Source organism: Mirounga angustirostris, unplaced genomic scaffold (genome assembly GCF_029215605.1).
Source record: "Mirounga angustirostris isolate CCGP_5_RB_7025 unplaced genomic scaffold, mMirAng1.0.hap1 SCAF_6, whole genome shotgun sequence".
In the NCBI taxonomy this organism is placed as follows: domain Eukaryota; kingdom Metazoa; phylum Chordata; class Mammalia; order Carnivora; family Phocidae; genus Mirounga; species Mirounga angustirostris.
This window is the reverse complement of record NW_026991714.1, coordinates 47,982,422-47,997,370: the sequence shown is the minus strand read 5'-3', so window position 1 is coordinate 47,997,370 and position 14,949 is coordinate 47,982,422. Positions and strand designations below refer to the sequence as shown.

The 14,949-nt window shown below is 47.7% G+C and overlaps 1 protein-coding gene across 15 annotated transcripts in view; it reads right to left on the bottom strand.

The window, feature by feature from the left end:
• Positions 1 to 2,662: 2,662 nt before the first annotated feature.
• The window catches only part of ABL2 (ABL proto-oncogene 2, non-receptor tyrosine kinase), a 112,902-nt gene continuing 100,615 nt past the window's right edge, over positions 2,663 to 14,949 (bottom strand). For 6 of the 15 annotated variants that reach the window (XM_064594251.1, XM_064594254.1, XM_064594258.1 and 3 more), the window contains 3 exons: positions 12,835 to 13,008; positions 10,575 to 12,294; positions 2,663 to 8,948 (listed from right to left, as the gene is read on the bottom strand). In XM_064594251.1, coding sequence (XP_064450321.1) covers positions 8,927 to 8,948; positions 10,575 to 12,294; positions 12,835 to 13,008 — 1,916 coding nt within the window. In that variant the 3' untranslated portion in view covers positions 2,663 to 8,926. Of the gene's footprint in view, positions 12,295 to 12,834; positions 13,009 to 14,949 lie in introns of all 15 variants that reach the window. The other 9 variants (XM_045877365.3, XM_045877367.3, XM_045877366.3 and 6 more) reach the window with 5 other exon arrangements.

Sequence of the window (14,949 nt, the reverse complement as noted above, 5' to 3'; positions counted from 1 at the left end):
CCTTTCTTACTGAGACCTAGTAATCATGCTCACGCGGCCGGGGGCGGATGCCGGCGCTCAGGGCGGACGCGGTGACCGCCGGCTCTGCCAGGTCACTTCCCGCGGCTTCGCGCAGCGGCCAAACCGTCATGTCAGCCTCTTACTGAGGAGCTCTCACAGCATAGTGCTCCGTACGTGAAAACGTCACTCCCGGGCTCCCAGCTGTAAAAAGAGAAAGTCATTTTTTTTTTGAGGTTTGAATGGCCACATATAAATGCGTACATTGTGTTTCTAGACACACAGGGGATGTGCGTTATGTGTCTTTTGCCTTCTCTTGGTTCTTCTTTTGCTTTTCTGGAATTGCACACAGGTCTTATATTTGTCATCACCTCAAGTATCCCCTTATTTAAAGCCTTCCCCAAGCCCTCTTACCTTCAGGCTCTCTCTGATTGAGCACTTGATCACACTCACTCATTTACACCGTCTCAAGGTCAGGGAGGACCTATAGCCTGAGCCATGTTACGTACGTTGTCTCAGTCTAGAGTATCTCAGGAAGAAGATGCAGGAAAACTGATCCTGTTACAACCCCAGCTCTATATTCTGTAAATACAATTTTATTTAAGATTTTGAGAGAGAGAGAGTGGCGTGCACGAGTGGGGGAGAGGGAGAAGCAGGCTCCCCACTGAGCAGGGAGCCAGACCCAAGGCCTGATCCCAGGACCAATCACAGGACCCTGGGATCGTAACCTGAGCCAAAGGCAGACGCTTAACCAACAGCCCCCCAGGCGGCCCTATAACTGTACACTTTATACTGTCTTTAGGTTTCAGAGCACGCTCCAGCAGCCATCCTTTTAGCACTGGCTAGCCACAGCTGCTGGCGTAAATACAGGGTCTGACCGGCTCCGCGCCTCAGGGACAAAGGTAGGCAGCAGGACATGGTGGCTCTGCACCCTTCTCGGGCGCCCGGCCCGCAGTGCAGGGGCTCAGCCGCCTGGCGCTGTGAGACCACAGAAGGCTACCAACTGCAGCTGAGCCTTGCTTGCTCCTTTTGTAAAAGTGAGCATCACTGCACTTCCCTCATAGAGTTGCTGTGAGGATAAGACCAATCCATAAAGTGCGTAGGACACAGCCCTTTGGTGTTTAATAAAGTACAGTCTAATAAAACTGCTGTCAGTTGGCACCATACTCCAAGCCAAGCGGGGGCTTCACCCCCACCCCCGTTCTAGTCCGCGTGACCCCAGCTGAAGTCCATTGTCGGTAACCAACATTTGAGAACTTACCATGTGCCCTGCATGCACTGTGCTAAGCACTTTATAGCCACTACTTCATGTCACCTTTAACGCTGGCTTCGGCGACGAGGAAATTGAGGCTCTGAGAGGTAAAAGATCGTGCACAAAGTCACAGAGCTAGTCAGTGGATTGGAGGGGCTCAACCCAGGCAGTCTGACTCCAGCTTTCCTGACTTGTTCCTAAAACAGATTTCCTCAGCTGTGCAGAATGTTACAAATAACACAAAAGAGGGAGAAAATCACAATGGAAGGTTCTCCTCCAGAACTCTAAATCCAGATTGCCCAACTAAACCAAAAATGGGCAGGAGGAAAGGACTGCAGGGGGAACGTGAGGAGGTAAGATGTTTAATTAACAGCCCCTCCACCCGGACCTCACTGTGCACCACCACCACATGAATACAGCCTACTCCTACCTAATTATCACGGTACTTCTAAAAGCAATGACTCACGTTTTTAAAAAACTGAAGGCCCAGGGCGCCTGGGTGGCTCAGTTGGTTAAGTGACTGCCTTCGGCTCAGGTCATGATCCTGGAGTCCCGGGATCGAGTCCCGCATCGGGCTCCCTGCTGAGCAGGGGGTCTGCTTCTCCCTCTGACCCTCCTCCCTCTCGTGCTCTCTGTCTCTCATTCTCTCTTCTCAAATAAATAAATAAAATCTTTAAAAAAAAAACAAAAAACAAAAAACTGAAGGCCCAGTCAAGCAAGGGTAGAATGTTCCATGTGACATTCTACACACGCTCTATTAATGCTACTTTGGCTCAAAACCTTTTCAGAACCAAGGCGTCTGCCTTCGGCTCAGGTCACGATCCCAGGGTCCTGGGATGGAGCCCCACGTTGGGCTCTCTGCTCAGCAGGGAGTCTGCCTCTCCCTCTCCCTGCTGCTCTGCCTACTTGTGCTCTGTCAGATGAATACAAAATCTTTAAAAAAGCACCTTTCTATTAATACAATTGGCACTTCGATAGAGTAATTTAAAAAAAAACGTTTCAGACCCTATTTGGAGTGTCCTCAGAGTGGACTGGGAATTAAGTCTCCCTTTACTGTCCCCCGTGTTAGATACACACATGCATGTATACCCATTACCCACCGTATGTACCTGCCCGGCTCCAGATGATGCCTTTGGCCGTTTCCAAAAGTGTAATTCATCGAAGAACGAGCATTCACTCCCACAGAGGACAACCTGAAGAATGTGCCAGAGGGATGTCGCCAAAACCAGCTTCCCCTTACAGACTTCTATTTTATTGTGAAAATAAAAGATACATTCTGCACAGATTCCCTCTCAGTTAAAACTGTGGGAGACACACTCCAATTAGAGGCCTACTTTGCCAATAAAATATTGCAACCTTTATTTAAAATAAAACACAAGTTGGCAAGCCTTGTGAGACAACAGGCAGACAGCATTCCCCTTTCAAGGGCCTCATTTATTTACATCAAGTTTAACACTGTTAGCAGTTCACAGTCAGACAACAGGGTGAGAGAATTAAATTAGAAAAACAAAACACCTGAAAATATATTACAAGAACAAATACCTGACAACACTGGTAGTGTGACCCATGACTGATGTGTTTCCAGTGAAATCCCGTACTGTCTCCCTGTGTCCCCTCAGCGGTGCACAGTGCCAGGCCCTCCAGGCCTCACCCCCGTGCATCCACCACGCATACACCTGCGGAGCGTGACCTTTGGTATAAACGTTAAACGAGTTTTAAAGACTGAATCATAGGCTGTAGGACAAAGTTCTATCAACCACCATGAAACGTTCAAACTTCTTTTTGACAAGCAAGCATAAAACTGGGTTTCTCCACTGATAGCCATTTCAGAATCAGATTGCAAGAAGTAAAAGTGTGGGGTCTACCCAGGAGATGGGGGGTTCTGAGGATGCATACACAGCTCAGTCAGCCTGCTCGTGGCCAACACACCAAACCAGGGCACAGCTTCTCTTCACCACAGGGAAAGATCTGAATTAAGTGAGAAAGACCCTCTTTCACTGACTCCCCTCCTTTCTCAGCACAATGGTGTAGGTACAGAATGTGGACAGAACACAGACCCTCCATATAGATCTGAGAGATGAGGGTTTTCAAACATATGCCCTAAAGAACTCTGAGTACCTCATTGTCCTTTCTAGTTTCTGAATACTAATTTCTCTGAAGGACAATCACCCTAATCAAGGTGATTTCTCAAGATCTCAGAAAATTTCTCTCATAACGGAATCCCAAGAACAGTGGCCACAGTGAAAAACAGCTTGTCCAAACGGAGGCAGGCTGGCTTACCTGGCCTTCACCTACCAGAAACATCTCGGTCTCTTGGCAGGCCTGCCAACTCTCAACACATGGTATGGTACTTCTGAATTGTGCAGAACAGTATTTGGGATTCACCAGTGAGGATACTAAAGCCCTACAGGATCCTGCAATATCTTCTGAATCACGAATAAATTTATTAGGCACACCTGTGTTACTGTTGTGTTACAACCGATGAAAACTACCCTACATGTGAAAATTTTATTAACTAGAAGTCCCATTCTCCAACTGAAGTTTATGGTGCTCAATTACATGATTTGCAACTTCTATCCTGAGGCTCAGAAGCAAACCTAATAGGCAAGCTTCAATGAGACGAACTATTTCCTTTCTTTCTTGAAGCCCACGAGCACTGGACCACTCACCTCCACCATGTCTTAAAGAATTGACTAGAATGCTCCCAGACCTCAAGCCCTGCACGCAGAGCTCAGTAGCTTGGAGTGACACGCAGGGCCCAGAAACGTGCTCCTCTGAGTAAAATGAGGAACAAAGGACTTCACAGAACAGACACAGAGGGCACGAATTGGGTGTGGTCTAAGGACAAAGTGGAGCCTAAGCTTTCGACTTAAAGGAGACACCCCTTCCTTCAGATGGTCTGCAGGTTAGATCTGTTCACACGCCATCTGTGACCCCGGGCTGTTACCAGGGCCTTGCTACTGTGCTCACTATGTATACTTAACAGTGGGAAAGTTAAAGGATGTCATTTTTCTAAGAGACGTAAACAGTTTCAAATTCATAATTGAAAACAAGAGCAAAGAAGTGCACCTGGAGGGAGGGAAGGGTCCAGTTAGAGCAGCCTTCCCCCAGCTCCCCAGGCGGGCTGGAAAAAAGTGCAGTCTGTCACCTCAGCGTCCTGTATGGGGGGGAACATCTCAAGCAGGGACTCTCACTGACTGGGGCACTGAGCCCCCACCACCCACCTAACCAGTTCTAGCTCACTAAGTGTGCACCACCAACCCAGCTTACAAGTCTCTCCTCCGCAAATCGCACAAAGCCCATCTTTGAAGGCACAATCCTCAGAGCGTCTTCTACCACTCCAAGTCATCCTAGAATCAAGATGACCTGCCCAGGCCTCCTCACCCAGGGAGAAGCATGCGCTCTTCCTACCCTATCCTGCTCTTGGGATCTAGGATACGGAGTCGGAAATGGAGGAAATAGCGCCTTACACATGTGTTATCTTCAAGATGAACCCTTTCACCTCCGGTATGGCATGGGAAAGCAGCCCCAGAGCAGGAAAACCCCTCCTATTGGGACGCTGCAGTAAACGTCAAGCCAGACAGACTTGGAGGCTGTCTTAGTCACCTGCGTAGACACTCTGCACAGCCCGGAAATCCAGCCACACTTCCCGGCGATACAGGAGGGCAGGGAATGGCACTAAAGTTCTGGCGGTAACAGGGCAGGTAACAACAATCATCGTTACTCCAGGCGCTTGCCCAGAAAAGCCAGCCTTGCATTTGAATTTTTAAATTCTGAGAGTTGGAAAACTGGAACTCTATCCAAAAGAATTAACTATCCTGACTGTTGTTATGAGTGGGACAAGCTTTAGAACCAGCCCAGGCCTTTCGTCTCTGCCTGGCGAGGCTAACGGCCAGCAGCAATTTCCTGGGTTGTCGCACGGATGGGGCAGGCATCTGTGGGGCTGCCTTGGCCTGCCTCTGTCACGAGGGTAGAGGCTCCCTCCAGGCTGCCTTTCCCTCTCTCTTTCCTGCTCCCACACCCCCCAAACCAAAGCAGACATTTACAGAAGAACTGAGCTACTGGCTTGACAGAGATACAGACAGCTGGGGGTCTATTAATTCGTAAGAAGAAACTTACATCCAGAGACCCATCTACATAAGAAAACTGGTCATAACAAATGCTTAGGGCACAGAGATGGACCCAAATCCAGATAAAACAAATTAATGCCAAGCAAGATGACGAAACCCCAAAGTTGTGATGAACGAAAACGTTGACAACCCTGTCAGCCCAATGTGAACTCCTGTGGAAGGATAGTAACAATGACATCAACAACAAAAATTGGAAGGGAGAGGGCAGAACGCAGTGAAGCTAGAACTCAAAAGTGGCCACCAATGCAATTCACTCTGGGGTATTTTATAATCTAATAGGCAAATTGTGTTTAGCTACTCATTTTAGAAACACACACACGCGCGCGCGCGCACGCAATGAACATCAAGATCATTTCTAACTGGCAGGAAATCCTAGAAAACTAATTCCCAAAGTGCACTGGTTCTATGGCCATCTGATCCCACCCCTCCCCTCCCCTCCAAGAAATCCCAACAAAACCACGCTGGACATCGGTTAAAAAAAGACACTGCCAACATCAACAGGTACGAGTCTGCACCCACCGTGTCAGGATGCTAACTGGCTGAACACGTAGCCTAAAAGGGGAACACGGAGGATAAAGGGCCTCAATTCTTCCTGAGTTAAGTTCCCCGGAAGAGCCTCTTTATTCTGGAGTACACATTACTACTTTTTAATGATTATAATTAAACCAGAAAGTTGGTCCGTAGTTTTCTGAAGTTACTCGGCTGAGATACAATTTTAGCAAAACACTTACTATGCCTGCACATATTCACTTAGCGGTTTCATATTTACAAATGTGATAAGTCACAGGGGTGATTATTTATATATTTGCATTTTCCGGTCTCCCACAGGTAAAAGCGTATTAAGTCAATCAGCATCTAACCGACTGTTTGATCTTCTAAACAGACAGTAATAACACAACCTTATAGTTAAATTATATTTGATACTTTTCTCAAAGTGCTTTCATATACATTACCTCATAGTCATTAAAATGATATGGATAAAGTTGTTTTGTTTTTAAGAAAAAGGAATGTAGGACTAGGTTTTTTAAAACTCGAGTTAGTATTTCTTTATTACAAAGTGCAGACTACTGCTGTGTTCCTGGGGTCTGTCCAAAAGAATGCCCCCCCCGCCCCTTTTCTAAGTTACTGAGCTCTACTGCACGCCTGCTCCGCCGTGTTGCCATTACTCAGCATGCAAGCCCCTTACGGCCAGAGCATGCCAGGAGCGTGTGCTTTAGAAAGCGTGCAGCACTGTGCAGACTGATTGTCTATCCGAGCCACCTTTTTTTTTTTGCAGTGTCTCACAAGGCAGCAGGAAAGGTGGAAAGACCCCACAACCAGAAAGTCATGAGACCTGAACCCTATAGCCTTGGCTCTGCCACCAATTAACCGAGATAATGGGCAAGTAACTTCACCATCCTCTCCTCCAACTTCTGAAGCTATGAAGGAAAGGGATGGGGTCCTGATAGTGTTCAGACAGTGCTGGGTATCTAAAACACCTGGAGGGATTCTCGGCTGAGACCTCACCCCACTGGGAAGTCTAAGCTGGGGTGAGCCAATGCATCAGACTGTTTTTTTTTAATTCCAGGGATTTTGTTGCCCATCCCCGGCGAAGACCCACTAGACTAAGTGGTAGTAACAGCAGGAGCAGTGACCATTTACGGAGTGCTCATCATGTGCCAGGCACTCAAGCTAAGTAGCTTACATACGTTATCTCATTTAATCCTTACAACAACCCTGAGGTAGTTACTATTATTATCCCTGTTTTCCAACGTGGAAACTAAGGCTCAGGAAGGTTAAATGACTTGCCTTCTGGACTGGCTTCAGAGTCTCAACTCTTAATCACTATCTATACTGTATCCTTTAAAACTCAAAAGCTCCAGGACTTTAAATAAACACGGGCTGCACCTTAGCTAAGTCAGCATGTTTTATTAACTGGGTACGATTTTACTAGCCAATTTTCAACTGAATTGTAAGAAAATTCTAACTTAAACCCCAAAAATGCAACTGGCGAAGGATCTCTACTCTAATGATATCAATGAATAGGGGTTCATCTGGAAAAACACTGAATGAATTTCTTAGGGCCAATCTTTTTTAAGGCTGTATCTCTGAAAATCACAATGGAAGGCTGTAGGAAAATATACACACTTTAATTTTACACAAAGCCTTTTAAGAAAATACTTCATGTGGAACACAATCAAGATGTATTCCACACAAAACACTGCGTTTTAAGGTAAGAAATCTAAGCTGAAATCATACTGTCTGTACGTGAAAGGACTCAAGCGGTACCAGCCCCAAGGTATGCATATATATCAACCACTTTAGAGAGTTGTCAACACCTTGTAGAAGGCCTCTTGCTCCTGGCTTTGCTTTTAAACTAGACAGACTATGTTTTTAGTTTTGAGAAGCAGTTTTCTCTACTTTGAGTTCAAACTTTTGAATTTACATAAGGTTATTTTAAAAATCTGGTCCTTTTCAATTAGAAAAAGGAGCAGTCAAGTGATACTTTTCTAGTAAGTTGACAGTGCCTCTTTCACCTGACCCCTGGAGTCCCACGCAGTTCAAGCATCACGTGGATGGGCTGTGCTACAATCGTTCATGCTGCTCTTGACAGTGTTGAGAAAAAGCAATTCATTTCATGAACTTCTTGAGCACCTACTGTAGGCAAGACAGAGCCAGGTGCTGCCCCTGAGTAAGACACAGTCCCCGCCCTCAAGACTGTTCCGCGATGAGAAAACCAGGGAGCTTACACACACTCAGTAGTGTTCCTCCAAGGCTTATTTTCAGAGCTCTCAAGGAAAGATCCCCTGCTTTAAAAAAAAAAAAAAAAAAAAAATCCCCTAAAAAACACAATTATAATTAACCCCTCAACTTGCATCCCACAATGACAGATAAACTTAAAAAGCAGCATAATATTCTAAAGTTTTAGCTTTCCCTGTCCCACCCTTAAAAGGCTAATGGCTAAAACGATTTCAAGTTCATGGAAATGACTGCTGAAGGGGAGTGGCAGAGAGGAAGGTGGGAGGACCGTGGGCCTCCATCCATGTTGAAGGGAACTCTGCCTTCTCGTCCAACCACCACAGGAAGCCCGGCCGGATTGCTAGCCGCCTGTGCTGCACCTGACCGTGACCTACGGATGCGGCTCACCCATGCCCTGTCAGCGAGGCCCGGGGCTTTCTCCCCCTTCTCCCCCTGCTCCTGGCCTGGGCCTCCTTTGGTGCAGTCACAGTAAGATTTTCTTTCTAATGAAAACTAAATTTCCTCCTTGGTCAAAGATGACACACTGTACAAAACAGTTTTTCCTCCTTAGTATTCTAGCCCTGTTAGCATCATCTCAGCAGTTCAACATTTCCATTATCTGCTACTGAGCAGAGAATGGAAACCTTTCAACGTAACGACGCTGCACCGAAGTGGCTCTCAAAGGGACAGCTATATGCTTATCTGCAAAAGACCCCTGAGAAGATGTAGCATTACCTTCATTTAACAGATTAAGAGATGGGGCTGTGGCTTGACAGGGGATCGATGACAGAGCCAGAAAGAAAACTCACAGGCCATCAGTGTTCACTTCCTAGCTTCCTAAGTTAATATTCCTTTGGGAGGAAAAAAGTAGTGTATTTACTCTTTTGTATCAGGTTCTCCTTGGGTGGGTGGGGGGTGGTGGTCGTAAAGCTTTAAAAAGAGAATGAAGTATTAAAATTAGACCTGATATCAAGAATATGAGTAGTATCTAACCGATTAGGTTCAGTTCCATATGATCCTAATTAGTTTCCATAATAATAACTGAATAGGAAAGGAAAAGGCCCATTTTTCAAAGGCAAAACATATTTGGGGGTTAAGTCATTAGGTTTCTAGGATTTAATCAGTGTTTCCTGGAAATGACCTGCCCCTTCAATTATGCATTCTTCTAAGAGAGGTGAAATGACAAAATAAATATCAAAGAGTATTCCCAATAGGATATTTACAGACAAACCCAACAATGAGGGGGAGGGGGATATGTGAAAGAAGAAAAGCATATGAGAGTAATTTGGGGTGATTCATTTGAAATCCACAGAGACTAAGAGAATGTTTCTCCTTGCTCTCCAACTAGCCTGGGTCTAAGGTGATAAGGGAGGAGAAAGGTACAGAGAAATGGCCATTGGGACCGAGTCAGCTTCTCGAAAACTCTCAGTCACAGACCTCTGGACCTGACCACTGGATTCCAAGAAACCTCCCTCCCTGGTAGTTTAGCTGATAAAGAAATACAGAGCTGCTCAATTCCTTGGCCAGTATGTCGGTATGCAGGGGCACCATATCAGAAAAGGATTCCTGAGAGAACCTGTACATGACCACTATTTTCGAAACCAACGCTGGTCAGTGCCCTGAATACTGCCAGAGATAGAGGAGGACAGCCTGCCCAGCAAAGAGCAGAGAGGAACCACTAAGGAAACCCCTATGCCTATGATTTCTAGACGGGCACCAGCAAGCAGAAAGCCAATCCTGGTCCACTAGGAAATAATCTACGAGACTGGGAGAAGTGACTTTTGCTCATCAGTGGAGAAGATGTGAGGAGGAGGTTTCAATCTCCCTGACAACTTCCTGCACCAATTAGCACACCCATGGGAAAGAGGACAGGAGCCCACCCTAGCAATCTGATCTGCAGTTCTTACTGCAGCGGGGAGCCCTGTGGAAACAGCTGCGTTCAACAGCCTCAAAGGAAAGGTCCCTCGGTACATTCCCAGCTTTCTCCTCTTCTGTCCCACCCGATTCATTCGGCGAGGGGGCGCGTCATCACCGATCGTAACCCCTGGAGCCCCAAGCCAACCCCGCAGTGTGTGGTGCGGAATGAGCGCCACTGCCAGTTCCCGGGCGGGCGCAGGCCTGCGGCCTTGCCGAGAGCAGCCCTGTGTCCCCAGCGCACAGCATTCCGGGTAGGCCGCGGGCTGGACTGGGTTCTTCGTGGCCTGACATACACACGCTCCCTGATGTTCCGGTGCGCCTTCCAATCCTGTCCGCGACTGCTCCGCCCCCATCTCATTTCCCTGTCCTACGTGTTTTTGCTTTTTGTTGTTTTTGAGATGAACCTGTAAACGTGAGAGCTCAGAGATCTGAGGTACTTCACATAAACACACTCAAGTATCAGTCTTTCATTTTTTGAAAACAGGAACACAGGAAAACAAGCCCCTCTCCCTCTCCCCTCAGAGCTGTGGGCGTCTGCCCACGAGGCTCACAGTGGCTACCTCTGCACCACGTCGCTGATCTCCTGTACACATGACAGTAAGTTATTAAGGACAGGGTTGGCCCCGGGCCCCCCGGCCGCCGCTGAAGACACCTGCAGCTCCTGCAGGCTGAGCTCCAGTTTGCTCACAGCCTCTCGGAAGGCAAATTTGTTGCGCGTCTGCGGGATGCAGTCCACGTAGCCTGAGCAGTAGTCGAGGAGCTGGTGGCCAGTGTCCACCAGCTGGCTGTTGGGCACAGGCTCCGTGATGGCACTGGACAGTAGGTCAGCACATTCCAGCAGGGCCTCTTTGCTGATTTTGTCTGCTGAGATTTTCTCAGCCGCCTGTCTGGTTTTTCTCAGAGCCACTTTAGTACCTGCTGTGCCGTTAGCCATTTTGGCTGGCGAGATGGAAGATGTGGGGAGAGGCACTTGAGGGGGAGGCATCACTGGCCTCCCGGCTTTCCCACCACCAGGCACTGCCCCCGGGGCGGCCTTTTTCCCTCCTTCCTGTGTTTCTGGCATGGGCTGTCCTGCAGTCAGGGCAGTCGGCTCTTCCGTGGGGTCTGCGCACATGGACGGATGCTGCAGTAGTCTCATCACTGGGGGAGGGGGTGGGGCACACTTTGGTTTTACCCGTCGGGGTCGGTCCTTGTCTCCAGAGGATGTGACCTGATGCTCAGATAAGAGCTTGAATTTATTGCCCTGAGAGTCTGTGCCAATGAGCTGCACGTCAGCTGGAGTGTGCTTCAGAGTGGGTGAGATAAGGACCGGCACTTTGTGGTTGTGAGTGGTTGGGAGGGCTGCTGCGGCCTTGGCCGGAGAAGACCAGCCCGTCTGCTCGCCGTCCTCTGGGACTCCAGCCATGCCGAGTCGCGCCCCACCATTCCTCTCCTTGCTCTTCGGGGCGGCTGCCACTCCAGCCACCCCCGCCCCTGGAGAGTCCTTCTCTGTAATGGCTGGATCCCCAGAGGGGGTTCGGAGAGGAAGAGCCGTGGCTCCTCTGGGCAAAAGTTTGGCTTTTGGTCTCTCCCTACTTGCAGCAGCACCTTCCTCTGATTTTTTTGGAAGCATGTCACTGGCCCTGTCCACATTCTCTTCTGGCTGAGAAGAGGTGGACACTGTCCTTTCCAGCTGGAGTTTGGACCTCTGGCAGTTCCTGGGAAGGGTCATTGCCATCCTATCCTGCTCTGGAAGCCCTGAGGACATGGAAGATGTAGAGTTTGACCTTGGAAAAGGCTTGGAAGTGTCATCACTGGCTGTGGGTTTCCCCGCTCGTAAGCCCAGTGTCTTTTTGATTAAGCGTGGTGTAAAGAAGCCTGTGATGCCAGACCACCCGCCCCCAGCAGTGCCGCTGCCCCCGCCCCCACCGCCATCGTCATTACAGAGGTTCCTCTGTGCAAAGCTCCCCCCAAAGCACTTGGGTGGCACCAGATTCGCCTCTTGCTGGGCAGGAGTGAGAGAGAACCCATCAGCATGCTGTAGAGAAGCAACAGATGAGAAGTTACCCGTGAGTTCGTATTTCTTGTGGGGTTGATTCTCCATTTCTCGGAAGGAGCTGCTGCGTTTGGGGGGTGTGGGAGCATTTCTCTTTTTCATGAAGGAGCTGAAGAAGCCTCCCTTCCTATCCCTGGTGAAGCATGTCTCTTTGGCATCTTCCAAGAGGCTGCTGGGTGACTTGTCTCTTTGTTTTCGAGGCAATGCTGGGGACCCACTAGGGGCCTGTGCACCTCTAAGGAACCCTGATGAGAAACGGCCAATCAGTAATGTGAAAGACAAACAGTGACTCCGTTACACTTGAGTAACTAAGGCTTCACTGTAAGAGTTTTGTCAGGATCTCTTAAATGTCAGGTATCAGCAGGACTCAGAGAAAACTAATAAATGCGTTATCATTTCCCACCGATGAGTTCCAAATACAACATGGGATATAAACGCGAAGAAACCACCCGCTGGTTTTCACCTCGTTATGTCTTTTCTCTAAAAACCACAGCGCACCCTGGCCTCCTCTATCAGGCTCAATGAAGCAGTTTCTGCCAGAACCGTAAAGACGCTAAGCGTCTGGGATTCGGGAGTTGAGGAAAGAGCGCGGGAGGCCGAGCCGTGGGCCGGGCGGGGAGGTCGGGCCTACCGCCGGCACGGCGGGCCGGCCACAAGAGCCGGAGCTGTTGCAAAGCCAGCCGGCCCCTCCTCAGGGCAGACGGAGAGCGGAGTGGAGATCGAGCATCGTACCCCAAGGTTCTTGGAATGAGACGGCTGCATTCTACCCGCCTAGCGACCCATACCTGGTGCTGAACTAGAAGCAGAATTTTCTGTGGCGTCCTGTGCCCCTTCGATATTCTCCTTGTTGTCCCCCTGCTTCTTGAGCGTCCGCGTCTTGGAAGGAAGTACAGGCAGTCGGGGCAGGTAGGGGACAACAGATGAGGCGGCGGCGGCTCGCCCAAGCTCCTCAGCTACCTCTGTGAGGAAGAGAGGGGGCTGATCAAACCAGCGTCACGACACAGAAAAGGTTTTCTTTTCAGAAAAGATACACAACTGAGAAAAAAACTGGAGAAAAGAGCACCAAAATATGTAATGGAATCAGAGTGCGGACTCTTTTTATGTCTGGCTTCTTTGGCTCAACACCGTGACTGCAGATCCATCCGCGCTGTTGCACGCGGCAGGGGCTTTCATGGGTACTGTTCAAACGCGTGAATCTCCCAAAATCAGGCCATTCCTCTTTTGATGGATATTTACGTTATTTCTGGTTTGGGGCTACTGTGACTATGCCGCTAGGAACACCCGGCTACGTGTCCTTTGCTTCAGAATCGTACATACGTCTGCGGGTACATACCAAGAAGCAGGACCGGTGGGTTACAGGGTGCACATAATTCAGCTTCGCTGAGTCCTGCCAAACTGTCTCCCAAAACGGCTGTATCAATCTATACTCCCACTAGCACTGTATACAAGTTCTGGTTACTCTGCATGCTTGCCAGAGTTTGATATTCTGAGGTTCTGGGGTTCGATTTTAATTTTAGCCATTCTGGTGCTAGGATATAGTGACACCTCATTGTTCTATTCTGGACTTCTCTGATGAGGAGTAATGTTAAGAAGCATGGTTTCATAGGCTTTCATATCATTTGGCTAGCCTTGTTTACTGAGGGCTTGTTCAGAGGCTGAACAAAGCCGACAGATTTCTGGAGTTACTTTTATTTTTAGGTTGCACCTTACACCAAGAAGTAGGATGGATACACTTCATTTCATTTCATGCAAATGAAGCAAATGAGGCTTCTGAAAAAGTGTTCACCCTTTTGAACATGGCTATGTGTTTTGTGGCTTCTACTGGGGCAAAGGCATGCTTTGCTATTCACTCCTGAACAAAAACGAAGCAAATGAGATCAATTAAATTGTGATATATTGTGATTTTTTTATATTTTTGGGCAACTATTTTAAAAATTGACTCCCGCACAAGAATGGGTACATGGCATATAACCCAAGCCAGGCAGCGAGACTCCTTTCCTACGCTGCTATATACAGCAGCTGGGAGACAGACGTCAGCTATGAAGATACGACCTCAAGGATGCTAGCAACTATGCCCCATGTCTCTTCGAAGATTCCGAGGATGAGATCAACGTAGAGGCAAAAGTAAAGTGATACTGGGTGGGAGTGGCTGTGGAAGGAGGAAGTCCCGAAGCTACTTGAGTCTGTGGCTTCTACTGACTCTGAACCACACCAGGGTCTGATTATGAGCCAATAAATCCTCCTTCTATTGCTTTAGAAAGCTTGAGTTAGGTTTCTTCTACTCACAACTAACCAATAAATACATCTTTTTAAGGTAGGAACTGTGTCTTATCTCTGTGTCTTCAGTAAAGTGCTTGCCACAGATTAAATGCTTAATAAAATATGGGTTAAATAATCTTAAATTTCTTGTTTAGCAATTTTAAATTGCAATTACCTTTGAAAATTGATAATGGTTGATTTTCTAAAAGGATAGAACATTTTCAAGAGAAAGAGAAAATTTAACTAAGGATTCAACAGAAGTTAAAAGTTGACACAGAAGCACCAAAGAAATGGAGCCTGTGACTCCTACAACTTGAACGCCACATGAAGTAAAGCACAATGAGGAAAGAAGAGGGCCGTGAGGGGCAGCTGCTCGATCTGGCCCAAAGGGTGATGTGCACAAGTTTCAGCAAAGCACTAAGAAGAAAACGCTTTTCATTCAACTTCAGTGTTTCTTCTTATCAGAAATGATAAATCGCTAATGGAAGACAACAAAATTCAACTTGCCTGATTTCCTCTTCTTATATTTTAAAACCTGAACTTATGGCGTAAGCTCTATGTTCAATTATGAAGGAAAGAAAAAATTTGAAAAATATGTGCGAAACTCTGGAGCTGTACTGAAGAATCCAATCAGCACACAT